The sequence below is a fragment of the Pipra filicauda genome, unplaced genomic scaffold (assembly GCF_003945595.2).
Source record: "Pipra filicauda isolate LSUMZ 115617 unplaced genomic scaffold, ASM394559v2 scaffold29_size4552773_pilon, whole genome shotgun sequence".
Taxonomy (NCBI): Eukaryota; Metazoa; Chordata; class Aves; order Passeriformes; family Pipridae; genus Pipra; species Pipra filicauda.
In genome coordinates, this window is record NW_024104420.1 from 44,412 (window position 1) to 71,187 (window position 26,776).

General features: G+C 48.5%; 1 protein-coding gene across 1 annotated transcript in view; it reads left to right on the forward strand.

Annotated features, from left to right (window-relative positions):
- Nucleotides 1-701: 701 nt before the first annotated feature.
- LOC120323607 (cGMP-dependent protein kinase 1-like) overlaps nt 702-26,776 on the forward strand; it is a gene marked incomplete at its 5' end in the record, with an annotated part of 182,001 nt that continues 155,926 nt past the window's right edge. The window contains one exon of the mRNA XM_039383081.1: nt 702-815. Coding sequence (XP_039239015.1) covers nt 702-815 — 114 coding nt within the window. The remainder of the gene's footprint in view (nt 816-26,776) is intronic.

The following is a 26,776-nucleotide window of genomic DNA, read 5'->3' on the forward strand; positions in this document are numbered from 1 at the left end:
CCTTCTCCTTGTTTTCAAAGGTCCTTGGAAATTTAAAAGATTGGTCACTCCCAGCCCCCAGCTTGGTCCTGAGCTCCTTTCTTGCCATTCAACCCTCGCTTTTAAATCCCCCTCCCAGGTCTCTGGATAAGCTGATAAAGCAGATTCCCTCTCATAAAATGAGATGTTCAGGAAGGAAAGGTCCAGGGAGATGGGAATTCAATGATGGCCAAGGGTCAGAGTCATTTTCCCTTTGATAGCAGCCTGTTTTTCATGGATAAGTGTTCCCAGGGATTAGTTTCTCAGTGAAAATGAGCAAAATTACTCTGTGGTTTTCATGTAGGGTGTTAAAGACCTAAATTTTTGTCCTTTTTGAGCGCAAGAATCAGGAGAAATTTCCCCTGGAAGTGCAATATGTGAAATTTGGGGCTCAGTGCTCTGCATTTCCTCACTGTACAGATGCTCCCCTAAAAAACCCCTCACGTGTCGAAATCTTCTCCAGGCAACAGTTGGTTTGAAGCTTTTAAATTCCTTTTCAAGGTGGTTTTACTCACTGGGCTGGAAGGGACCTCAAAGCCCATCCAGGGCCAGGGACACCTCCCACTATCCCAGGTCGCTCCAGCCTGGCCTGAAGCAAATAAGATTTAAAAAACTTAAGCCTGAAATTTCATTTCCTTTCTAAAACTTTTTTTTTTTTTTCTTTTCTTTTCTTTCTCTCCCAGATGGGAAGGTTGAAGTGACAAAGGAAGGAGTGAAGCTGTGCACCATGGGGCCTGGCAAGGTTTTTGGGGAGCTGGCCATCCTCTACAACTGCACCCGGACCGCCACCGTCAAAAGTAAGAGCGTTTGGGATGTCGGGGTTTCCTTGGGATTTTCTCACCTCTGCCTTGGAGTTACAGCCTCTGGCAGCTGTTTTGCTTTCTTCATTCATGAGAGGTGTGGATTTTAGTGTGGGATTTAGCCACTGGGAGCAGGGAGGAGGTGCAGAGGAAGCGCTTCCCTGGATTTGGCCGCTCGTTTTTGCTCCCTCAGGAACCTTGGGTTGATTTCCCTCATGCAGAGGAGCTCATCTCATAGTTTTCCTTACAATTCCTGCTGAATCTCATGGTATTTATGTTTTTGTGGCTTAGAAGAGCATTTCTGACCTCATAAGTCTTCAGTAAGTCGAGCTTAGTATCTGTTCAGGACAAATTTTCTGCACTAAGCTGACTAAAATAAATCAGGGAAAAAAAAAACCCTGGATGCCACTTGACCCCCTGCTCTAAACTCTTCAGCACTTCTCCTGTAATCTGATTTCTTTTATGAGTGTCCTGGGCAAAGGCTGGAGTTGCTCAATTAGGGGGAGGAAATAAATCACAGAAATACAGCATAAATACATTTTCCTCTAAATTCGGATGAATAGTTGGGATTTGGGATATTTGGTACCACGGCCCTCCCTGATCTTGAGGGATCAGAGTTTATGGTGGTGTCTTAAGCAGAGAGGTTTTATAGGAGATGATAAATAGTTGTGTGGTTTTAAGATGCTGTAGGGGAGAGGTTAGAAGGATACAGATGGGGTAGAATAATACAAAGACAAGTCCCAGAATAATGAGGCCTGGGAATGAATCTCTGTCCAGAAAAAGGCCTTTTACAAATACCTCATTTTGCTTCGAAAAGAGAGAGAAAGGACAAGAACAAATGGGCAGAAATGACAAAACAGGGGAAGAGAACTGGATTCTTGTGGGAAGAACGTGCTGTTCCCGAATTCTGGAGCAGGGCACTGAGAGATTCCATTGTTACCTGTGCAGACCTTGCACTGGTTATCCCAGGGAAATCTTGGCTACGACGCAGGCAGTTGTCCCAAATAATGCAGGAAATGTGCAGGGTAAGCCGTGCTCAGCTCTGGGGCAGCCCCAGAGACCTCCAGAGTGTTGGGCTGCTCTGCTGGGAGGGCTCCACCTCCTTCCCCCAGTCCAGCAAGGAAGCAGCAGGAACACGGGTGGGATTGGGAAGTGCTGATCCCCCCTCTGCTCCCTCGGTGCCTCATCCCTGTACAGCCCATTTCTCTGTCCAGGTGAGGGTTTGGGGTGTTGGTGGTGCTGATAAATGAGCAGCTTGTGTGATAAACACGGTCAGAGAAAGTTGGGAAGAGCAGAGACAGAGGGGGAAGGGCTGAATCCTAGAGAGGATGGTGGTTGTTTAGTTCCCCTTAGGAATGCAAAGCTAAAAGGCACCTGATCCTCTACTGCCATGATCCCATCCTTGTGTAATCTTGCACAGCCACCCTACTCCTGTGTCCCTTTTCCCCTCTTTGTCTGGGGTCTCCCCCAGGAAATCAAACTGCAGCAGTTTGTCCTGGCGGTTTTGCTCCCACTGCCTTTCCCACATCCTAAATCTCCTCTCTGGAGCAAAATTCCAGGTTGCCACTGGGCACTGAGTTGTGCCAAATCCTCTTTCCCTGGTTAAATTGGGGGCAGCAGTAAGGTCAGCACTCCAGGCACCCTCAGAGAGCTTTTACCTCGAGGAAGAGGTGTCTGTGGTTGTTCCTCTGTCCCTTCCCAAGAGATGTCTGTGGTTGTTCCTCTCTGTCCCTTCCCAAGAGGTGTCTGTGGTTGTTCCTCTGTCCCTTCCCAAGAGGTGTCTGTGGTTGTTCCTCTCTGTCCCTTCCCAAGAGGTGTCTGTGGTTGTTCCTCTGTCCCTTCCCAAGAGGTGTCTGTGGTTGTTCCTCTCTGTCCCTTCCCAAGAGGTGTCTGTGGTTGTTCCTCTGTCCCTTCCCAAGAGGTGTCTGTGGTTGTTCCTCTGTCCCTTCCCAAGAGGTGTCTGTGGTTGTTCCTCTCCGTCCCTTCCCCACCAGGGTTGTACATTTATAATCCTGCACCTTCTTCTGCCACGTTTGGAATCTCGTTCCCAAAGCCAGCAAGGGACTTTTAGGTCTTTTCTCTCTCATTACTGCTCAAGTGAGAACCAGTTGTGATTGTGATGGGCTTTATATCCTTCCAGGTGACAGGGGAACTGCTTGAGCTCGACCCGACTGAGCCGAGGTTGGGGAGGAGCTCAGATCACTTCAGGGCATAGGATTGACTTCAATGGGTACAAACAGCTCCCAGCTCCTGCCTGTGCTCTTGGCTAAATGAGAAATAAATGCCATGGATCTGTAGAAAGGCAAACCCCAGGAAACATTCCTTTCCATCTGGGGGGTGACTCTGAGGAGGTTTGTCTCAGCAGGCGTGAACTGCTGGTGACTGTGGTGGGAAGGAGCATCACCCAGCTCTCACTCAGAGAAACACTTGGGGCTTCCCAGTTTTCAGGAGGTAAATTCCCATTCCCTCCAGAGCATCAGGAGGGAATTTTTACACACATTTTGATGTGTGTAGTTCCTTAGCAGGACATTCAGGATTCCTTTCTGGGCGATGGGGCTGCAGCAGGGACTGAGTGCAGGGTGGGTTTTTGGGGTGTGAGGCCCAGCACTGCACAGGGGCTGGGATGATGTGGCAGCTGAGTGGCAGCTCTGGCTGGAACTCGTTTCTCTCTCTACCCTGGCGCTGGCTTTGTAAATAATGAAGATTTTAGTGTCACTGTGTTTAGTCTACACGGGCTCCTCAGCTGCTGCTCGCTCTGGAGGAGCAACTCAAAGGCATAAAATCACCCCGGGAAGGGCTTTGTCTTTTCCCTGTGATTTAGAAGACATTAAAATGTGATGATTCTGATCTGACTCCTGTTTCAGAAGGACCTCTTTAATAAGGCAATCCAGGTCTTTTGAAAGCCTGCCCTGAGAGAACCATTAGAATATTTTGTCACAGTTATTCCTGTCTCAAAGGAAAGCAGGATGGGGGCTGAGCAGGGCCTGGGAAGGAAGAGCAACCAAAGCCTTGGTGTTGAGGAGCACTGAGGAAGGCAGGGACACATCTCACGACACGTGGCCTTGTTTTAAGACAACTGGATGATTTTTGATGATCTGATTTCTGGCTGTTGTTATTCTGAAGCATTTGCTTTTTGTTCCCTGCTATTACAGAAAGAATAATAGTAGTTTGGGGGGTTTGTTTTTTTGTTTGTCTTTTTTTTTTCTTCTGGTGGCAACTGGTCAATCTGTCCCAAGGATGTCACTGCCCAGGCTTTGTGAATCACTGCTGTTCACAGATCAGCTTCCACTGCACAGCCAGGGAAATCCAAACCAGCAGCTCCTTCCTTCCTCTGCCTGCATTGATTATCCTGAGCTCTCTAGTGCCTACATGCAAACCTTGATGCAACTTAAGGCAGAATCACAGGCTTTCCTCCCTGATTCCAACAAATAATTTAATCCAGTGCATCAGAAAAAGGAAAACTCCACTCCTTAGGGATAAACTGTGTCACACCTACAGTGATGTCTCTGATCCCCCGTTACTGGTAACGTGGGGGGAGAAGGAACGAGGAGAGGTCAGGTAAAAAAAAGCTAAAAAAGACAAAATTACCCCCAGCTGAATTCAGGCTGAGTAAAAAAACTTTCATTTGCTGATAGACAAGATGTTTTTCTTGTGCTGTAGCTCTCATTCCTCTGGGATAATGTGTGGAGCAGAGTTCAGCAGGACTTTTACAGGTGATTTTGGACAGCACTGATTTTGTGAAAGGAGTGGATTCTTCATCCTCTCAGGATGTTGTGGTTATTCCAGGGGTAGCTTTAGCATCTGAAATGGATTCTCCTGGGGGCAAAATTCCAATAGGAACCTCCCACAGGCTGCCCTTTGCGGGGGAGTTACACACTCAGCACCAGTCTGTGCTTTGAGGGGGACTGTGAGCAAAAAAGAAAGCACAGGCTGAGGCTGTTAAACTCTAAATTATGGAAATCTCTTTTCTGCTCCTCAAAAGCCACTTTCTCAAGCTCTCCCCCTCTTGCCAGCAGTGCTAATTGTACAGAACTCCGTGTGGCACAGTGGGATTAAGGCAGGAGTTTAGCAATTCCTTGCCAAGCTTGGATGAGTTTGAATTTTCCACTGCTGGGTTTTTTTTTATTTAATAGAGTCCTGTGTGCTGGTAGTTGCAGCCCCAGAAATTACAGAACTTTTCCAAGGAGCTTGGTAACCCGGGTTATTTGCAAGGAAAAATAAGGCAACGGCAGCTGCCAATTAAACCTGCAGAGCCTCATTAAAAGCCCTGGAGAAGGATGTTGGCTTTGTGTTTCTCCTCTAACAATTACAGGAGCTCAGATCTTCTTCAAACAGTCACACCCCTTGGAAAGAAGGCTGTCTTTACATATTCAGCCATTTGATTAAAACCTTTCTGCCATTACTTCAGGACACCCGGGATGGCCAGAGCAGAGTCTGGAGTGCCCTGGGTGGAGATAAATGGATATATCCTTGGAGAAAGTAATTTAAACCCTCCCTGGCACCGTATTTTTCTTTGACCTTTCTGGGTTCTGCCAGGTAATGCAACAAAATGGGATTGGATTATTCCTCCAAGGGGATGATAAGGAGGAAATGATGTTGAGAACAACGGGCAGGAAGTTTTTTCCTCCTCTTGTTGTTGAGGAGACAGGAGCACCTGCAGGATGGCATCTCTGGGGCTCAGGAGGGACCAGCACAGGGTCCTGGCTGAAAGGTTAATGCAGACACAGTCTGATCCAAGAGAGAATAGTCTGGGATGGGAAAAGCACAGTGGAAAATTCATCCACCACCCGGGTTCGTTGGGAGCCCAAAACGTTGCCAGGCCTGTGGGAAAAATCAGAGCTGGGGAAGGAAACAGGGCAAAAAAAAAAAATAAAGTAAATAGTATCAAAGTCTTGATACTTAATTGGATTATTAGTTGTTTTTAAATAGGAAGGGCGTGGTGTAGACAGAATGACCCACCCTGGGCTTGGGTATCAAGCCAGTGTTTAAACTGGTTTCCTTCCAAAATCCAGGGATTATTTTGTTTTTACACTTGATGCAGTTCTGGCACCTCAAGATTCAAGTCCCCACTTTGCTCAAAACCTCAAAACTGCTGTGGCAGCTTTGGGGTTATTCCTTATCCTGACTGATCCTTATCCCTTCAGGAGTTTGAGGAATGCCCATTGAAATGTCTCCTATTCAGGCTTTCAGCTCTGAGAAGTCTTAATACAGAAAGCTCCCAGTCCTGTCTGGGAAATGTTGGGAAGAAAATGTTGGAAAAGACATTTCACATGGATATTTCTCCTCCTAAGCAGCTGCAGGTGAACCAATAAAGAAAACAACAGTATTAGAGAAGCACAAGGATCAAGGGGAAAACTCTGGGCACTGGGACAAAGCTAATCCTGAATAAATTTAATAGGAAAACAAAAAACAGAGAGAAAAGTAAAACCCACCCCCAATTCCAGTCAAATGAGGCACAGAAAACTGCAACATCTCCCATCCTGAAAACTAAACAAATAAACCCAAAGAAAAGGAAAAGAAAGAAGTGGGGTTTTTTTGATTAAAAGGCCTAATTAAGGACTTTGAGAGACAAGGGAGATTTGCTCAGAAACAAAGGCAGCACAAACACCCCTGAGAACAGTCAAAGGAGCTGCAGGTGAGCCCTGGGGGTTTCTTGGGTTTAGTAACAGCTCAAATCAAAGAAGGAAAAACCCACACTGCCAATTCCTTATAAGCCATCCCTCACTTCTGCAGCTCCAACTGCAGCTGCTCCCAACCCAGGGACTGAACAGCCTTGAAATTAATGCATTGATCCAGTAAAATGGGGGAAAAAATGCATTTCTTCAGAGAAACAAATAAGATCTTGCCAGAGCTTGCACCTTCCTTATTTATAAGTTGCTTTTTATTTCAGCCTGGGGATTCTCAGGAACTGGGTGTGTGGGATTTTGTTTTGTTTCCGAGCTTTTCTGTTAGAAACACTGAAAGGGGAAGGGAAAGAGAACAAAGAATGAAACTTCCAAATTTGGGGGCTTGGTGTTTAAGTCAGAATAAGACTCCACCTCTCCTTATGTGTTACCAGGGGTGCCAAATGCAAGGTCCAGCAGAAAGCCTCTATTTCCTGGAATTATGGAATGGTTTGGGTTGGAAGGGACCTTAAAGCTCATCCAGATCCAACCCCAACACCTCCCACTAGCCCAGGTTGCTCCAGCCTGGCCTTGGACACTTCCAGGGATCCAGGGGCAGCCACAGCTTCTCTGGGCAACCTGTGCCAGGGCCTCCCCACCCTCACAGGGAGGAATTCCTTCCAAATCTCCCATCTCTCCCTGCCCTCTGGCAGTGGGAAGCCATTCCCTGTGTCCTGTCCCTCCATGCCTTGTCCCCAGTCCCTCTCCAGCTCTCCTGGAGCCCCTTTAGGCCCTGGAAGGGGCTCTCAGGTCTCCCTGGAGCCTTCTCTTCTCCAGGCGACCCCCCCAGCTCTCCCAGCCTGGCTCTGTAGGAATGGGGTGGGAAAACTTGTTGCAGCCAAATGTGCAAATGGAGCACTGGAAAATCTAATTTGATTTTAGAATGAGGTCAAATCCCCAGAGAGATAAAGTTCTGTAAAACTGTTCAGCCCAGAAAAATCCTTGAGGAACTTTGCTCCAACACCTGGAGGTTCAGACATCACAGTCAGCTTTAAAACTGGGCATTTAATTGTAGGGAAGAGCTGTCAGGGTTAAATCCAAGGTTAAAAACTCTGCCAAAGCAAATAAAGTAATGATAGATAATAATAAAGTGCTGTTTGTTGTGTGTGATACAGAAGAAGTGTGATTGTCACCAGGCAGGGGAAGTGAAGCACTTGGGTTGTTTTGAAACAATTCTGTGGATATTTTTCCAGTTGGTTTGATTGCAGAGTTGAATCAGCTGAGAAACCAGCCCTGTTAAACACAGGTAGAAGCAAATGATGACTTTGTCTGTGCAGCCCTTGAAGAGTAAATTAATATTTACAGCAGCTGTCAAATAATTAGTTCACAAGAGCTTCCCTGTCACCCCCTTTTAGAGGTGCCACTGGAGATGTTGCTGATTTATGAAATATGGCCCGAGCAGTTGTGATAAATGAGGGGCCTGAACTTTGCTAAGGATACCAAACCTTTGCTGTGAGCAGGGGCTGAGAAACCAGAGGATAAAATGGAAGTATTTGCCATTGATAAGGAATTTATGGCCTTTGCTCAGATGAAAACACAACACCCTGCCCAGGGTCTGCTTGTGCCTCACCACCGTCAGAAGGTTTCTTCTCTAGACTATTTCCTGGCACTAACTGGGGGACAAAAAGCTGCTTGGTACCAAGACAGACCCAGAACTGCTCAATTTGTGGTTCAGAACCAAAGTAACCCCCACCTTCTGGTCTCTAAAGCCTCTTCAGACAAAGGGAAACCACCCTGTGCTGCTTTTCCTGCTGCCCATAAAAGCAGAGTTTGCACAGATTATTTTCCCCATGGTAGCTCCGGGTTTCTTTCTGAGTTACAGTGGATTAATGTCAAGATTTGATTATACCTTTCTGTGTTGGAGGAGCTATGCTTCCCTATATTTGAAGTCCATCACTTCCAATAAACTTCCATTAAGGGAATCAGAAAACAATTCTCCCAACCAGCAGCTCTGATATGTTCCCAGCCAGTAAATGGGCTGCAGTTCGTGTTGCTTGGAGCCAGGATGGAGCAGCACCATCTCCAGTGCCCTTGTCCTGTTGGACCAGGATGATCCTGCTGCCTCTGCTGCTGTGGCAGCAACCAGAGCTCCAGATCTCTCCAGCTCACAGCAAAGAGTAAGATTGTTTCAGTGTTAAATCCATTACGGAATTATCTCTGGTGATTATTTTTAATTTGTATTCTCCCCTCCCTCCTTGGCCATCTTGTGGGGTTGTTGTGGCAGAATAGGTGTGTGAACACTGATACTAAAATGATTCTTCTCTCAGGTACTCCCTGGTTTTGTTTCCTGGTTTTGCAGGGCTTTGGAGCTCAGAGCAGGGCAGGGCACCCCTCTGGTGGGGTTGGGACAGGGGCAGGGCAGGGAATCTCCCCTGGGACATCCCTGGAGGAGCACAGCTTGGGAGCAGGAGAGGGGACAGAGGGGATATCACAGACTCCCAGAGTGGTTTGGGTTGGAAAGGACCTTAAAGCTCATCCCATCCCACCCCTGCCATGGGCAGGGACACCTTCCTCTGTCCCAGATTGCTCCACCCTGGCCTTGGACTCTTCCAGGGGGAGATGAGGCGGCAGCACGTGTGGGATTATCCGGGAGGGGATGGAGAGCAGCTTTTGTGGGAAGCCAGGAGGGCCTGTGGAGTTTGTTGTGGCTGCCAGAGCTGCTGGAGCTGCTGCTGGAAGTAGGTGGCTCGTTGGGAAGGCGGTCCCTGCTCTCCTTTGGGGGGGCCTGGCTATTTTGGGAGCAGGAGGTGTTGGTGGAGCAGATGGCTGTGCCATGTGCTGTGTTACAGCCTGGTGGAGCTTGGACTGAATGGATGGGAAAACAGAATAGAGGGGGGAAAACATGTCTATCCTACTGCACTGCTAACTTTGCTGCTGGATTTATTCCTGCTTTTCACCCTCTGGTTGCTGATTTACCTTTGGGAATCATGAATTCCTTTGGTCAAACTCGGTGTCCTGCTTGCTTTGAGGGCTGACCCACTTCTCAGCCTTTCCCAAAATATTCAGGTGAACCTGCAGTCTGTAAATTCTCCTAACTGAGGAGTACAATCCCCTCAGAACTGAACTCGTAACCACTGAGCACATGGAAGTCCTGGGAGCTCCACGGAAAGTTTCCTTTGATTGATATTTCTTTTTATTATTAAGTGCAAAATGTGAAAGGCCAGAGATTCATTTGTGTAAAGAACAGGAACCACTCACAGAATTGTGCAGTGACATCCCTGTGGCCAGTACAGGGATTTTCCAGTATCTTGGAATCCTTTTCAATATTAGGGTGCCAAATGCCCTTTAGGCCCTGCAAGGGGCTCTCAGGTGTCCCTGGAGCCTTCTCTTCTCCAGGGGAACCCCCCCAGCTCTCTCAGCCTGGCTCCAGAGCTTGGGGGTCATCATTAGGATGATCTGCACAAGTTTGGAGCTGGTTTGGTTTCTTTTAGGAGGTAAAGGGTTAAATGCTGATTAAAGCCAGAGGTTGGGATCCTAAAGAGCCATTTGCTGGAAAATTGCACTGGGGCTGAGTATTTCAGGGATGATTGGAAAAGAAAAGAAGATTTTACAGTTCATGTGAATGAAAATACTGCTTTGGGGACACAGGGCTACCAGAAGTCATGGAAAAGGGGGGGAAAGGTGGTTTGAACTCCACAGAGTGATGAGATCCCAAAGCCTGGCCTGTGTCCCAGCTGGTTTATGAGTGTCTGTGGCTCAGTCACATGCCAGGAGATCTCAGATTGTAAACCAAGGCAAGATCATGGAATATTTTGAGTTGGAAGAGACCTTAAAGACCATCCAGTTCCAAAACTATGGACAGGGACACCTCTGGCAGTGGGAAGCCATTCCCTGTGTCCTGTCCCTCCATCCCTTGTCCCCAGTCCCTCTCCAGCTCTCCTGGAGCCCCTTTAGGCCCTGGAAGGGGCTCTCAGGTCTCCCTGGAGCCTTCTCTTCTCCAGGTGAACCCCCCCAGCTCTCCCATGGCCCTGGGGGTGTGTCCTGCAGGAATGAAGGTCCCTGGAAGGTTTTTAAGGGCACTGCTGTGACTCCACATGCCAGGGCTTCATCTCCCTGGTGTGCTGTCAGGGTGGAACTCCAGCCTGAGGGGACCAGGAGCAGCCCTGCAGGGGTTTTGCAGACAATTCCTGTGCTGATAAAGGGAAATCTATTCCTTCTGTAGCATTCAGTTCCTCATCTTTATTCCTGACCCCCCGGCTGTACTTGGATTGCCTTTGCACTTCCACAGGGGAGCTGTTTGGTGTCCTGGTTTCGTGGATCTCGTTTGAAGTGGGATTTTTTACGTGGACAAGCATCGAAGGGAGACTGAAATGAGGAGGTGTCTGTGTAGGGCAGCTCGAGCTGTACAAGAGCAAGGCTTCTTCTGCCCCAGCTCTGTGTCACTGCTGTTTGGTGCTGCCCAGCAGTGCCAGTTCCTATGGGAAGCAGAATTCTTGATAGGAGCTGAAAATCCCACTGTATTTCTGGGGACTCAAAGGACTTCCCAGCCCGCTCAGCAGCAAACGCTCCGGGACAAAACAACCGCTCTCGACCTTCCAGCATAAATCCATTGGCTTGTGGCAACTTGCATCAGTCAGGGGGAAATAGCTGGGAACTTGCAGTGTTGGGAAACTTCTGGTGCAGTAATCAGGGAATCAGAAAGACACAGGATCAGTGTGTGTTGGAAAAGATTTCCAAGGCCATGGAGTCCCCCCTGTGCCCGATGCCCACCTTGTCCCCCAGCCCAGAGCACTGAGTGCCACGGCCAGGCCTTCCTGGGACACCTCCAGGGATGGGCACTCCAAACCTCCCTGGGCAGCCCCTGCCAAGGCCTCACCACCCTTTCCAGCAACAAATTCCTCCTCCTGGCCAACCTGAGCCTCCCCTGGCACAGCTGGAGGCCGTTCCCTCTCCTCCTGTCCCTTGTTCCCTGGGAGCAGAGCCCGACCCCCCCCGGCTCCCCCCTCCTGTCAGGGACTTGCAGAGCCAGAAGGTCCCCCCTGAGCCTCCTTTTCTCCAGGCTGAGCCCCCCCAGCTCCCTAATAAAGCCCAACTCAGGTTTGGGATGGTGTGGAAAAGGCTGTAATTTACTTGCACTTATCACCTCTAAAGGTTCCTGGCAAAGATGGATTTCATATTATTTAAGTGCCAGTGCTTAAAAGCACTTGGATACCAAGTAAATTGACAAAACGGCAGATAGGCTTTTTAATTAAAAAAAAAAAAAACAAAACAAGGCTCCAAACAAGTTCTCTATATTCCATGTTTGAAAAACTCATTATATTCCATGAATTGCATCTTCTCTGGGAATGGACTCGGAACGGGAGCGCTTTTATTTATCTTTAGGCTGCAATAAAACCCACCCAGACAAGGGAATCTTGACAGCTGCATTCACTCCTCTGAAGTTATTTGTAAGAACCTTTACTTCTGAATATCAAAGTCAGGAGTGTTTGAAATGGGTTTGGTGAAGCTTTGCCCTTTTCAGCCTCTGCCTGAAGCCCAGTTCGAGGAAATGAGATTTAAATAGTGTCTCGTTTTTAATTAACCAGAGGAATGAGGAGCATGGGCAGAGGCTCAGCTAGATTCTGTTAGTCCTTTGGTTTTTCAGGGCTCTGTAAACAGCAGAAAGTGCAGATGCCACTTTTAAACTGTCTTCTCTTTTCCTCTGACACGTCCTGGATGCCCTGAAGTGTTTTTTTGATGGGAATTGAGCTGAACTCGAGGCATTTGCATTGAACTCCAGACATTTGGAGCCAGCTGAGCAGCTCAGATAGCACTGAAAGCTAAGTGCAGAGATCTGACCAAGGCAAAAGCCTTGCTGGCTTTGAAGAACTCGAATTGTCTTTATTTCTTGCTTTTTCAGCTCTCGGGTTACTCTGCCTGCCTTACCTGGAGTAGAGGCCAGGAATAGTGACAGATTAAATTCCCACACCGTGCCCAGCTCAGGGCCTGTCTTTTTAAACTTAGATTTTATTTCAAGGGCAAGGCAAAGGGAAGAACGTCTTTGTGGTGGAGTGTCAATGTTGAAGCATTTGGGAATTTGCCAACATTTGGTGCCCTTGTCCAGATCATCAGTAATAGTGTCTGTGTTGATGACCTGGATGAGGGCACCGAGTGCACCCTCAGTGAGTTCACAGATGGCACCAAGTTGGGTGGGAGTGTTGATGTGCTGCAGGGCAGGAAGGCTCTGCAGAGGGAGCTGGACAGGCTGGATCCCTGGGCTGAGGGACAACAAGGCCCAGTGCCGGGTCCTGCCCGGGGGGGGTCGGGCTCTGCTGCCAGGGAACAAGGGACAGGAGGAGAGGGAATGGCCTCAGGCTGTGCCAGGGGAGGCTCAGGTTGGCCAGGAGGAGGAATTTGTTGCTGGAAAGGGTGGTGAGGCCTTGTCCGGGGCTGCCCAGGGAGGTTTGGAGTGCCCATCCCTGGAGGTGTCCCAGGAAGGCCTGGCCGTGGCACTCAGTGCTCTGGGCTGGGGGACAAGGTGGGCATCGGGCACAGGGGGGACTCGGTGACCTTGGAGGGCTTTTCCAACCTCAGTGATTCTGGGATTCTCTGATTGGAGGGTAGGTGGTTCCTGGCATGCCAGGCCATGGAGCTGCAGTGATTGTAACACCGTCAGGCAAAGAGCCACTTGGACCAAAACTTTATTTCCTTGAAAAGCCTCCTGGGCAAAGCCCTCCAGAAATGACCTCCCTGATGGGCCAACCTGAGCACGGTGCTTGTGAAACCAAGTGCTCTTACAGGAGTAATTTGAGCAGCACCAGAAAGGTTATGGAGACTAAACATCGTTGTTTGGGAGAGGACCATGTTCCTAATGGCTTGTACCAGGAGGAAGGAAAATCCAGTGAGCCAAGAGCAAATGGCAGTGAGTGCTCCAAGGACTCAGTGCTGGGGACTCAGGAGGATGCCCAGAGCTCCATGGTTGGGCTCATCCTTAGAGGAGATGGCAAGGAGGGGGAAGGAAGAGCACTTGTGGGCTGAGGGGTTGGTGTGGGGGACAGGAACTGCCTGAGCTTGGCATCCTGGGGTGTGAAAATGCCTCGTGGTGGGTGTGTGGATGTCACCAGCCCCATTCCAGAGGGGCGAGCCCTTGCCCAGCCCCCTCGGAGTGCTGGCAGCACAGACAGAGCTGGGACGTGGCTCTCCCACCTTCCTGGCCCACCTCTTCTTGGGAAGACACCTTCTCCACTTCAAAGCCCCTTGGCATCTGATTAGATCCCGTGTCCTCTGCTTGAGGAGGCTCTTGAACCACTTCAGAGCGGGTTTTGTGCCTTGCATTTTTTTCCCTGTGCTTTTGTGATCCTCCAGCATTTCCCAACACTTCTGTGATTCTTTCATTGCAAGACATCCCAAATATAGATTTATTGTTGTCAGATCCTCTCTGCAGAAGAGCAAAGTTGGCTTTGTTCTGTGCTGTTGTAACATCCCTGCTCGGGGATGTCTGACAGGAGTTGTTATCAAAGCCTGTCACGTCTCCTCAGGCCCCGGCACAAACACAAACAGTTCTGTGGGTGCTGAGCAGGAGCTGCAGCATCAGTTTGGTGGGGCCTGGGGATGAGCAGAATCTCCCACAGACCCCACACCCCTTCCTTGACATGGTAATTACAGTCTAATGGGAATTGCAGGAAAATGGATTTCTTCCTTCTGCAGTGGAGTCAGAATCATGGAATCCCAGAATGGTTTGAGTTGGATGGGAGATCATCTTATGGTCATCTTAATCACAGAATCATTACATGGTCTGGGTTGGAAGGGACTTTCAAGCTCAGCTCATTCCAGCCCCCTGCCCTGGGCAGGGACACCTCCCACTATCCCAGGTTGGTCCAAGGCCCGTCCCAATAATGCAAAGGTGGAATTGGGGAAAAAGGAGGAAATAAGGGGAATTTAGGAAAACTTAGCTGATGTAGGGGAGCAGTTGAAGGCTGCTGTGCTTTGCATGGGGAGGAGACTGAAGTGGTGTATCTGTGATGAGCAGACACCTCTGTATTGATCCTGGGCTCCTCTTGGTTGGAAAGGACCCCAGCAATCCCTGTCCAACCTCCTCCTGAAGAGGCTCTCCCAGGGCAGCTTTGTGCAGACAGGTCCTGAAACCCCAGGGGATGGCAATCCTGCACCTCTCTGGGCCCTGTCCCACAGGGACACCCCCTTGGGGTCCACGTTTTCCTTCCTGTCCAACCTGAACCTCTCAAACTCGGAGCATTGTCCCTGCTTAGGGAAGCTGAGCAACCCCACTTCCCAGGAGGAGCTTGGGGCCGGAGATCCCAGGATTTGCAGGAGCAAACCTCAAGGAGATGCAGCAATGTCCACCTCCTGTTATTCCTGTGCACTCCTCTGTGTCCAGGGACACAGGAACTGCACTGGGAAGGATCTGGGTTAAATATTAACTCTCCCTAACATGCTAAACCCCCCCCTTTGGGTTATTTTTAACCTAAACATGCAGCTGGATAAACACTTTTGCTGGCAGGAGGAAGGGGGAGCACGTGGGAATGGGGAGTGTGGGAGAGGGGAGCGTGGGCTGGATTGCTCTGGGTAGTGGTGACAAACAGTGAAAGGTCCATAAATCATCTTTATTCTGCTTTATGACTTTTGGGTAAGATTTAACAGGTTTTAAAGTGCTCTCCTGCTTCGGGCTTGGAGCTGTTTGAAAGCTGGTCCAGTTTGTGTGGGGCCATCAGGGGACCTGCAGGGCTCATTCCCAGTAGTCCCAGCTTTCAGAAAGGATGGCATTTTCTGTTATTGGAGGGGAAATAAATACACCTGGAGTGAAGCACACAGCTGAAGAATGAGTTGAGATTTCTGCTTTGTTCTGGGAATGTGGTTTTGGATAAGCCCTCCTGTCCTTCAGCACAGGTGTCCATAAAACCAGGGTAATAGGACTTGCTACTTGAGATTGGAAACTTCCTTGGAAAGGGCTGGTGTGTCCCAGACAGTCAGCACTGATCCTGTGGGGGGTTTCTGAGCTGTGCTCTCGTGCAAGGTGTCATTATTTGTGTGCAGCTGCTGATGGCAGCGTGTTATTGAACAAAAGCTGTGGCTGCCCCTGGATCCCTGGAAGTGTCCAAGGCCAGGTTGGATGAGGCTTGGAGTAACCTGGGCTAGCGGGAGGTGTCCCTGCCTGTGGCTTTAAGGTCCCTTCCAACCCAAACCCAGATTCTATGAAAAGTCTTGTGATGTGGCACTGAATCTCATTAAAATGTTCTTTTTGGAACAGGATGATTATAATTCCATCATTTAATTCAGTCACTGACAAATTAAGATCTTTCATTAGCTGTTGTCATCTTCATTTACTTCTTTTACAAGAGAAGTGTTTTTAACCTGCCTGGATTTCCCCTGGAAAGCGTGAACACTGAAGCATTACCAAATTTCACTGGCAATAGTAGATTATCCAATTAGATTGTAATTAGGAAGTTTTACCTGTCCCACAGCATTTGCACTTCCATGTCCTCTTTGTAATGAGCTCATTAAATTAAGTTTCTAAAGATACATTTTGGAAATGCAGGGTTTGAAATCTAGAGAGGACAAATTGCTTCGAGGTTGGTTTGGATTTTTTTTTTTTTAATTATTGTTTTTTGTATGTTTTTTTTTTTCTTTTTTTTTGGCAGTTCAAATATTTGCAAAAGCTTTCTGGTATTTGCTTAATCACTGCTGGGTTTTTAATTGTTGCCTGACAAACATTGTAATATCTAAAAAGACTCACTAATTCCCAAGCTTTATGGAGCAGCAGGAAACGAGCTGATCTTGTTTTGGCTGCTGCTACCAGGGACTTTTTTTGTGGTTTGAGAGAAATCTTCCCTCCAAGAAGGGGAAGATGAGGAGGGTTGCATTCAACAGCCATTGTTCAACCCCTGCTTTATTAATACAATAATCTCCCCTCAATTATGAGCAAATAAACTGCTGGATCTGGTTCAGCACTGACAAGAGCTTAGAACATAAATGGGTTATAGAAGATTAAGGCTCCAAATCAATTAAATAACTGCAAAGTTTCCTTTCACTTCATGGGACTTAAGATTATATCTTGAGTCATTTTTCAGCCATATTTGCTCATCTCTCTTAATACATTTATAGGGCTCTTATAATAAAAATCACCGTGCCAGGATTCACTTTGAATTCAGAGAGTCCCAGGCTGGTTTGGATTGGAAGGGACGTGAAGGATCATCTCATTCCACCCCCCTTCCACTGTCCCAGGTTGCTCCAAGCTCTGTCCAGCCTGGCCTTGGACACTTCCAGGGATCCAGGGGCAGCCACAGCTTCTCTGGGCAACCTGTGCCAGGGCCTCCCCACCCTCACGGGGGAGAATTTCTCCCCAGTAATGAATCTAAATCTCACCTCTTGTGGTTTAAAACCCTTCCCCCTTGGCCTATCACTCTCTGACCATGTAAATAGTCACTCTCCCCCTTTTTTATAAGCCCCCTTTAGGTACTGGAATTTAAGGTCTCCCTGGAGTCTTCCCTTCCCAGTGGGAGAGATGGTAGAGATGCAGGGGAAAAGTGCACTTGAATTCCTGTAGAAAAGATTTTCACGTCTCAGAACAACTGTTCAGTCTCCCTGGTTGTTCTCAGACATAAAAATCAGGGAGACTGAACAGTTTCTCAGGCACTGAGCATTTGGAGGATGAGAAAATTGGAGGAAACAATCTGGATTTTCCAACTTAGTTGGCAAATTAACTCTTTGTGTTCAGAGAAGAAAAATAATGTTGTGAAACCATGTGTAGAAATATCCGTGTTTGCTTGTAGTCTGATAAAGGGGAAGTTTACCAGCTTTGGTCCTTTAATATCAATTTATCCCTGAACAGCATAGGAGTAGCAGTGGGTAAGAAAATGATTCCTCATGGAGAGAAACACTCATTTCCATATTGCTTCTGTGTTCTAGTCTTAGTTAATGAGCTGGGATGGATTTGTATGGGGTTCTGAATTCATTGTGTGTCTGGTCTCAGCTGCTGCTGGAACAATGTTTAATCCCTGTTGTAATTCCCACTGCCACGGGGTGTTCCAGCTCTCTGGTGTGTTGGGAACCCAAATCTGACCCAGAGTGGTGTGAATTTTACCAACCCCAAAATGTTGCCGGCTGTTTGCGATGTGCACAGATGATCCTCTGCTAAAGTCTCCTCGTTTCTCCAATCCTTGAGTCCCCAGAGCTTTGTTGCTGGGACAGGAACAGGCATTGGTGGCTTAGGGAGCTTGTGTTTGTGCCCCAGCCTGGAAGCAGGGTGAGCTCCTCCCGTTGGAAGCACTTCTGAGCTGGATCTCAGAAGAGAGAGAGGGGAAAAAAGGCCCCTCTGAGGGTCTCTGAGGCGTTCTGGGCCTGGAGATGAGGAGGACCCAAGGTTGATCTTTTGATCTTCTCTCTTGTGCCATCCTGAGTTTGCTCTCCCTGGTCCTGGCAGCTCCTTTGGTGCCAGACAGGTCCTTTTTCTCTTCCAGGGAGTCAAGCTGAATAGGGAGTAGTGGCCCCTGGGCTGTTGGCAAAGTACAGTGGATGTGATCCCTCCTTCTCCTCCGAGGAGAGGGTGTTCCACCATGGAGTCCTAGAAAAGACACTGTTGGTATATACAACCAAATTCCAGGGTGGATTTAGTAGTTTATAAAACATTAATTATCCTCTGCAAGATGCTTGGGTTTGAGGCTGGCATTGTATCCACAGGAATATCAGAGAATCAGGGAATCCCAGAGGGCCTTGGGTTGGAAGGGACCTTAAAGCCCATCCAGTCCCACCCCCTGCCATGGGCAGGGACACCTCCTACTAGCCCAGGTTGCTCCAAGCCCCATCCAACCTGGCCTTGGACACTTCCAGGGATCCAGGGGCAGCCACAGCTTCTCTGGGTAACCTGTGCCAGGGCCTCCCCACCCTCCCAGGGAACAATTCCTTCCCACTATCCCATCTAACCCTGCCCTCTGGCAGTGGAAAGCCATTCCCCCTTGTCCTGGCACTCCAGGCCCATGGAAATAGTCTCTCTCCATCTTTCTTGTTGACCCCTTCAGGCCCTGGAAGGCCACAACTGGTTCACCCCAAAGCTTCTCCTCTCCAGGCTGAACAATCCCAACTCTCCCAGCCTTTCCTCCCAGCAGAGCTGCTCCAGCCCTCTGATCATTTTGGGGCCTCCTCTGGACTGGCTCCAGCAGCTCCATGTCCTTGCTGGGCTGTTCCCAGTGTCCAAGGGATGTTGGTGTGTGGTGGGAGCAGTGAGGGACCAGCATGGACACACATTCCCATGCCCCGAGGCCAAAGTTGTCGTTGGGACCTCTGTGCTCACAAGATTTGCTTAATGAAAGAGAGGGAAACACTTCTAATCCCAAAGGTTCTCTGTGGTTGTAGGAGTTGAAGGATGTGCTGTCCCATTATACCCCAAACTCCCTTCAGCTGCCTGATGCCCTTCAGCAGTTCCAGCAGTTCCAGCACCTCATCCATGATATATCCCACAATCTGTTGGACACACCACACAAATCCTGAAGGATTTGCCAGCTGGCACTGAAGTTCACATTTGCTCGACTCAACATTTTCTAAACTGTGGGACTTTAGGAGGTAAAGGTTAATGCCATGAAAAGTCAGCCTCTCCTGAGGGGGACGGCCTGTCTGGGATACCTTTGGCTCTGATTTTGTTGTGATGTGGGGTTATTTCTCTGCTCTTCCAACTTATTTTCCACCAAATATTTGTCAAGTTGCATATCATATTTCTCCTAAAGGGGAGGCATTAACCTTTATTAACCACTGCAGAGCCTGGAACTGCTCAAAGACTGAGGGGATAATTAAAGGCACACCTCAGGGTAAGTTCACTGCTCCTCAAAGTCCATTAGTTTTTGTGGCAGTGATGAATTTCACTGAAGTACTAATTGGTTTTTCTCACTGTATGGAAAACCATGATGTGAATCAGTGCTGGAAATTCAGTCTTTCCGAGTCCAAAGACATCCACACTCATCAATAATCCTGGAGTTTTTGTGTCCTCACAGGTGTATGTTTGTTAGAAAAGGAAAGATACCTCAAGCTGGGACAAAGAGTTGGATGTATGAGTGACACCACTGGGGAAATTCTGAATGGCAGGGCTTGGGATGGATTAATCTTTCCCTGCTGAAGGCAATCCGGGCCACTTCTTAAATGTTGGTGCCTGGAGTAACAAGGGTGTGATTTCCAGGTGGAGCTGTAGGAAAAGATCCATCGGGAAAGGCTTGCGCAGGTTCTCTCTGCTCTCTTTGGGAAACCTATTCTGACCAGCATTAAAGCTGCAATTAATCCTCTCAGAGCTGTGGATAATTCAATAGAATCCTGGAATATCCTGAGTCTGTAGGGACCCACAGGGATCATCCAGTCCAACTCCTGGCCCTGTCCAGGACACCCCAACAATCCCACCCTGTCCCTGAGGGCGTTGTCCAAACGTTCCCTGACCTTCCTGAAAACCTCCTCACTTTGCATCCCCTTTCAAGCAACAGCATTTCTTCCCAGTACTTTTAGCTGCACTTTCCAAGCCTGTGAAAAGTTTCTGTTGCAAACAAAAGTGATGGGTTTGGGGGGAAAAGGATTTTAAGATCCGTAGAGAGATTTGCGTGTCTGGGTGGGCAGAGGAAGAGCCTCAGCACTTGACACGGGCTCTGGCTCACAGCAAGCAGCATTTTTGGCTGCAGCACATAGAATTCAGCTGGTCACATCCTCCAGGAGTCATGAATCCACTGGCACAGGAGTATTCCCACTCCTCTGGAGTCCATCCTGCTGTGGGATGCTGGGGAAGGAAGGCAGCCATGGGAGCTGCTGGCGCTCACCAGGATTAGCCAAGGGGGATTCTTTTCTCCCCAAAAATTGTGTTTTCTGTCACCTGCCCACAGCCTCCTCCTTGTGTGGTGGCTGGGATGTGCTCTGTGGGCTCTGGGCACTTTGGGAATCTCACTAGAGCACAGGGATGGGAGAGTTATCCCAGATAACTCTCTGGAGCAGTGGTTCCTGAGAGCCGAGGCACGGAGAGCCCTGAACAGGTCACGAGGACTGAGCTTTAGGGACAAGATTTCCATGCAAAGAACTTCTTTTCCTCAGGCAGAGGCTCAACCAGATCCCTACAGAATAATGAAATGAGACTGTAAAACTAGAATGCAGTTCCAGGGTATGTTTATCAATGGAAATAATTCCTTGCTGATAAAATCCTCGAGATTGTGTCTCTTGGCAAACAGGGAACTGATGGTCCCGTTTTAAAACATGTAATGAGATTATTTTATCTTTTATGCTGAGAAATTTGTCTTTGTGTTGAGAGAGTTGGGATTGTTCAGCCTGGAGAGGAGAAGCTTTGAGGTGACCAAATTGTGGCCTTCCAGGGCCTGAAGGGAGCGTGCAGGAAAGATGGAGAGAGACTATTTCCAAGGGCCTGGAGTTCCAGGACACAGGGAATGGCTTCAAACTGCCAGCAGGCAGGGATAGTTGGGATAGTGGGAGGAAATCCTTCCCTGTGAGGGTGGGGAGGCCCTGGCACAGGTTGCCCAGAGAAGCTGTGGCTGCCCCATCCCTGGAAGTGTCCAAGGCCAGGCTGGAGCAACCTGGGCTAGTGGAAGGTGTCCCTGCCCATGGCAGGGGGTGGAATGAGATGATCTTTAATGTCCTTTCCAACCCAAACCATTCTGTGGATCCCATGATTTATACAGGTTATAAATAATGCAAGGCCATACCTTTTTGCCTGTGCAGTTCTTTATCTTTTTAAACATTTTTCTTTTCCAATCTCAGTTGCTTTCCTTAACTCTCTGCAAATCCTCTGTTTATAAAATGGACATTTCAATGGGCTGAAAATTGTCTGGTCACAAAGTCAAGGCTCCCAATTCCCATGCAAATAGCTTATTTTGTTCTTTAAGCTGTTATTTACACACAGTGGTCTGTGAACTTTTATTTGTAATAGAAAGAGCAACAAGTACCGAGGAAGGAGTTGGAGTCTAAGTGGCTTCACTAAAACGTTGTGGTGGAGATTTCACAGTAGATTTGGTTAAACCCATTTTTCCCCATTCAGTTTGTCACTAATCACTGCTTTCACTAATTACCTTTTTTGTCTCCAATAGCCGCTCCAAACAGCTCCACAAAAGCCAATTTGTTGTGTTCATAATGCGAAATATGCCACGACCAATTACACTGCACGAGCACCATATATTTAAAATGTAATCAATCATGGGAATACAGACCACAATTTATCTCCCTGACTGCACGTGGAGATTAATCCACAGTTTTCCTGAGATTGTTTCATGGCTGTGGCAGCTTCCCGTGCTGTGGCACCATTTACCGGTACACAGATTTGCTTCCCATTTCCAGAGGGCAGGGTTAGATGGGATATTGGGAAGAGATTCTTCCCTGGGAGGGTGGAGAGGACCTGGCACAGGTTTCCCAGAGAAGCTGTGGCTGCCCCATCCCTGGAAGTGTCCAAGGCCAGGCAGGGAATGCACTGGATGGTCTTTAAGGTCCCTTCCAACCCAAACCATTCTGTGATTCCTAATCTGCTTGTGCCTCGTGTTTGGAGCAATGGGAATGGTATCCAGGGAGGAAACGGGAGAATGAAGATGTGAGAACAAAGAAAAGAACAGGGGTGACCGTGTGAATTATTCTCTTAACGAGAGAATTAATTTTCTCCCTTCTTTCTATCCAAGTTGAAAACCTTCCCCTGTAACAACCCAGCTCCCTGCACACACAAAAACCTCGATGGCTTGCTTCAATTTTCAGCTTTTTGTTTGGTACCTTTTCCAATGATTCCAGTGATTCATTTTGGGATGACAAACGGAATATTTTTAGTGGCTGCTGGAACGACTGCTGTGAGCAGAGGGGGCTGCAGGCAGTGGTGCAGGAGGGAGGAGGGCCCAGCCTGCCTGTCAGAGCCCAGACTGACAGAGGTATTTTTGTGGGGCTCATACTTAAAATTTCAAATTTTAAGTTTCCAAATGAGGCCAGTGAGACAGGAGCTGGGGAGCTCATGGTGCCCATCCAAGAGAGATTCCAGAGCTGCACAACTTCCCTGCCTTTGTTTACTTCACTCTCCCACAGTTCCTGTCAGCACATTCTTGCTTTGGCAGAGCATCTGGAGGCCTGCAGCTGGTTCTGTTTGTGATGGAAAGTCCATTTTTGGGGTATTTTCTTGACTTGCACTATTAGTTTTATCTGCTAGAGGTGTGTGGAAGCAGAGGGAACTGGGCCACCTGGCCCTGGAGTCAGCCAAGAGTCCAAGCAGTGTCCTTCCCAGGAGCCCAAGGAGCTTGGGAGAAAGCAGGGCAAGAGGAAGTTATTTTGGAAGGGGACCTAAATATGTGCCTTTTTAATACATTGAAGACAAGAAACTGGAATCCTGAATAGGAGTGTGGCTTGGAAACCCCTTTGGAGATCAGCATTCCCACAGGGAGTTCTTGCATGTGGGCTCAGAGGGTGCTCAGAGCCTGTATGGAAATGATGTGGATCCACCCCGGATCAGACCCTCCAGTGGGATGTTACAGCAAAATTACCATGAGAAAAAAAAGATGGGATGGAGCAGAATTCCTGTTTGGAGTTCCTGTTGTCCCTGTGTCCCAGTGGACTCTCCCAGCTCTTCGCTCCCTGGCCACCCACAGGTTCCTCTGTGGCTTCTTCCCCGAGTTCAGCTCCAGCTCTCCTGAGGGTCAGCAAGGGGATCCGAGGGCTGGAGCAGCTCTGCTGGGAGGAAAGGCTGGGAGAGCTGGGATTGTTCAGCCTGGAGAGGAGAAGCTTTGGGGTGACCTGACTGTGGCCTTCCAGGGCCTGAAGGGACTGACAAGAAACATGGAGAGAGAGTTTTCACAAGGGCCTGGAGTGACAGAACAAGGGGAAATGGCTTCCCACTGCCAGAGGGCAGGGACAGATGGGATACTGGAAAGAAACTCCTCCCTGTGAGGGTGGGGAGGCCCTGGCCCAGGTTGCCCAGAGAAGCTGTGGCTGCCCCTGGATCCCTGGAAGTGTCCAAGGCCAGGTTGGACGGGGCTTGGAGCAACCTGGGCTAGTGGGAGGTGTCCCTGCCCATGGCAGGGGTGGGACTGGATGGTCCTAATGTCCCTTCCAGCCCAAACAGTTCTGTGATTCCCTGATTCTGAGCAGGTTCCTTGGCCCATCCCAGCAGTGAGCCTGGAGTGTCACACTCAGCTCCAGTGACGATGTGACCCCACCGTGGCCCTGGGGACCAGCAGGGAAGGCCCACCCTGGAGCACCCTTGGCTCACAGGAGAACCAGCCCCTCACTGGGCAATCCCATGGATGTCGGTGTTCCACACCAACCCAAGGCATGGGGAGCTTTGGGAACCTTGGTCTTGGTGTGCAGCAGCGGAATGAGGGTTTGGGGACATGGATCAGTAGATCTGGCATCTCACCTGGAGGTAGAAAACCAAATGGTGTTGAAGATTTTCAGAATTGCATCCTAATAATGATCATCACTGTGAATATTCTCGCTTTTAAAAAATCTACTGACTCTTTTTGATAGGTAGAAAGAAAATAAAATCCAGGCAGGTTCTTAGAACCACTGGAACTTTTTGCAGTGTAGAATCTACTTCCATGGCATTTTATATCTGTATATTTATATATAGATATGTGTGTGTGTGTGTAAAATATATCTTTGCAGTTAAAGAAGAATCTTCATAACAAGAAGAGAATTCCCCCCCAGAAATTGTTTCCAGGCTCTGGGAATGCAGCAGCCTTTGGTCAGGGGACTTTATATTCCTCAAATTTCCATTGCAGGCAGGTAGTGGGGGTGTGGGGGTCTCTGATGAGTTACTGTGATGCTGACAAATGAGTGGATGAACTATTAATTAATGAACAGCTTTAACCTCCTTTTTGTCCCTAATTGGTCCCAGCTTATTTGGGGAAGAAGGCAGGAAGGGAGCAGAGCTTCCTGCTCTGACATTCTTTGGTTTTTCGGGGATTTGGTTGCGTTGTGTGGAGTTGTTTCACTAAAGAAACTATTAAAGTCCCTCACAAGCTGAATATTTGCAAATAATTCCAGCTTCACTGGCAGCTGACTCTTCAAATCCCTTATGAAGCTCCAGGAATCTCATTTAGGATATGTAGCATGTTATCATGTAAAATCAGAGTGGAGTTGCACATAATAGAAAATGAAATGTGTTAATCCCTTCTGCTGTGATGAGAACAAACCCCAGAGCAGGCAGAGCACAGAGCTGGGCTCCTTTGGCTGTGCTTCATCTCAAAGAACAGATGGAATTCGTGTTCTAGCACAGAATCATGGAATGGCCTGGGCTGGGAGAGATCCTGGAGCTCCTCTGCTTCCATGGGCAGGGACACCTTCCCCTAGACCAGGTTACTCAAGCCTTGAGTTTCTTCTGTTGGAAAGGAGATGCAGGAGAGGCTGGAAAGCCTCAAAAAGCTTTTGGTCCTTAATACAACTTCCAACCCCTACTCTCAACATGCTTTGCCTTCCCACACTCCTCATATTCCAGGTGCATCCTCCTGGGATGGGCTTCCATTTGTGTGCAGGACTCCAGGGAATGGAGACATTTGTCACCCTAAATGTGATGGGTTTTCTCCATCCACATAGGATGGTTTTTACTGAAAAACTGCAGTGTGGGGATTTCCCAGCTTTTCCCAATTAAACTCTCCAGGTTCACTGCTCTGAAAGAAAAATTCTCAGGAAAGACTTCTACGGTATTTTTTAGGAAAAACAGCCTTGTGCCCTCTTGGAAGGCAGTGGTGAGGATGGGTCTTGGATTTCTTATTTCCCATGAAGGTAAAATATCTCCTGCACAGGAAAGATGAACTGTTTTTAAAGGAAAGGGCAGTGCAGTAGGGAAAGTGATACCTGTATTTCTGGGCAAATATCTCCTGGGTGCCATCCATCCCAATGCCATGGACAGGCCCGGGTGAGTCAATCCCTTACGTCACAGATGGGCTTTAAAATGGAAAGGCAGCTTTGCCACAGAAAATCACCCTCAAAGGGAACGTCACATTTTTCCTGGGAGGAAATAAATCCAAAAGAAAAAATGCAGAATGCACGGAGCAGACTAAATGCACCACTGGTTTAGTACCTCTGTGCTGGCCTGGCAGTCGTTTGGAAGAGCAATATTAATAAATCAAGATTTGCAGCAGGAAATAACAAGCTTGGATTGGGTTTTTTATTTGCAGTCATGCCTTTGTTCAAGGAGTATTTGCAAAGAAATTGAATTTTATCATCGGGCTCGCACATCACATTTCATTTGTGGTGCTGGGGATGCAACAAGTGCCACCTCTCCTTCTCCTTCTCCTTCTCCTTCTCCTTCTCCTTCTCCTTCTCCTTCTCCTTCTCCTTCTCCTTCTCCTTCTCCTTCTCCTTCTCCTTCTCCTTCTCCTTCTCCTTCTCCTTCTCCTTCTCCTTCTCCTTCTCCTTCTCTTCCTTTTCCTTTCTCTTCTCCTGTGTGAGCTCCAGGGCAGGGACAGCTGGGAGAGGCTCCACGACCAACTCCTTCCTCCCACCAACTTTGGAAAGGGCCTGGAGTGCCAGGACAAGGGGGAATGGTTTCCCACTGCCAGAGGGCAGCATTAGATGGGATGTTGGGAAGAAATTCTCCCCTGTGAGGGTGGGCAGGCCCTGGCACAGGTTGCCCAGAGAAGCTGTGGCTGCCCCTGGATCCCTGGAAGTGTCCAAGGCCAGGTTGGAGCAACCTGAGCTGGTGGAAGGTGTCCCTGCCCATGGCAGAGGGTGGAACTGGATGATCTTTGGGATCCCTTCCAACCCAAACCATTCTGTGAGTCTCTATAACAATATAACTGGAATATAACTATTTATTTTTTACCTGCTTATTCTTACAACCATGACATTAAATCAAAAAAGTACTGATGGGAATTGTGGGATGGAAGAATTAGAGTGGGAAAAGGGCATTCCTCTCCTCTTTTTGCTGGAAAGGCTTTTTTGGAGGTGCCTGCACGGAGGCAGCTCCTCTCCCTGTCACTGTCTCAGTCACTGCTGACAATAAATGTAATATTTGTGCTCTTCCCAGTGAAAATGGGATCATTCAAAGGCAGATCTGGAGACTCTTTTATTAGAAAGCCTATCCATGGGGGAACGGCCTCCAGCTGTGCCAGGGGAGGCTCAGGTTGGCCAGGAGGAGGAATTTGTTGCTGGAAAGGGTGGTGAGGCCTTGGCAGGGGCTGCCCAGGGAGGTGGTGGAGTCCACATCCCTGGAAGTGCTCAAAGGCCATGTGGGTGTGGCACTTGGGCACGTGGGTTAGTGGTGGCCCTGGCAGTGCTTGGAATTGATGATCTTAGAGGGCTCTTCCCACCTAACGGATTCCAGGAAGGGCACAGCACAGCTGTGATCCACACCTTTCCTTCCAAGTGATCCTTAACATGCACTGAATGTGTTAAAGGTGTAGAGCTTGCTCTGAAAGTGCA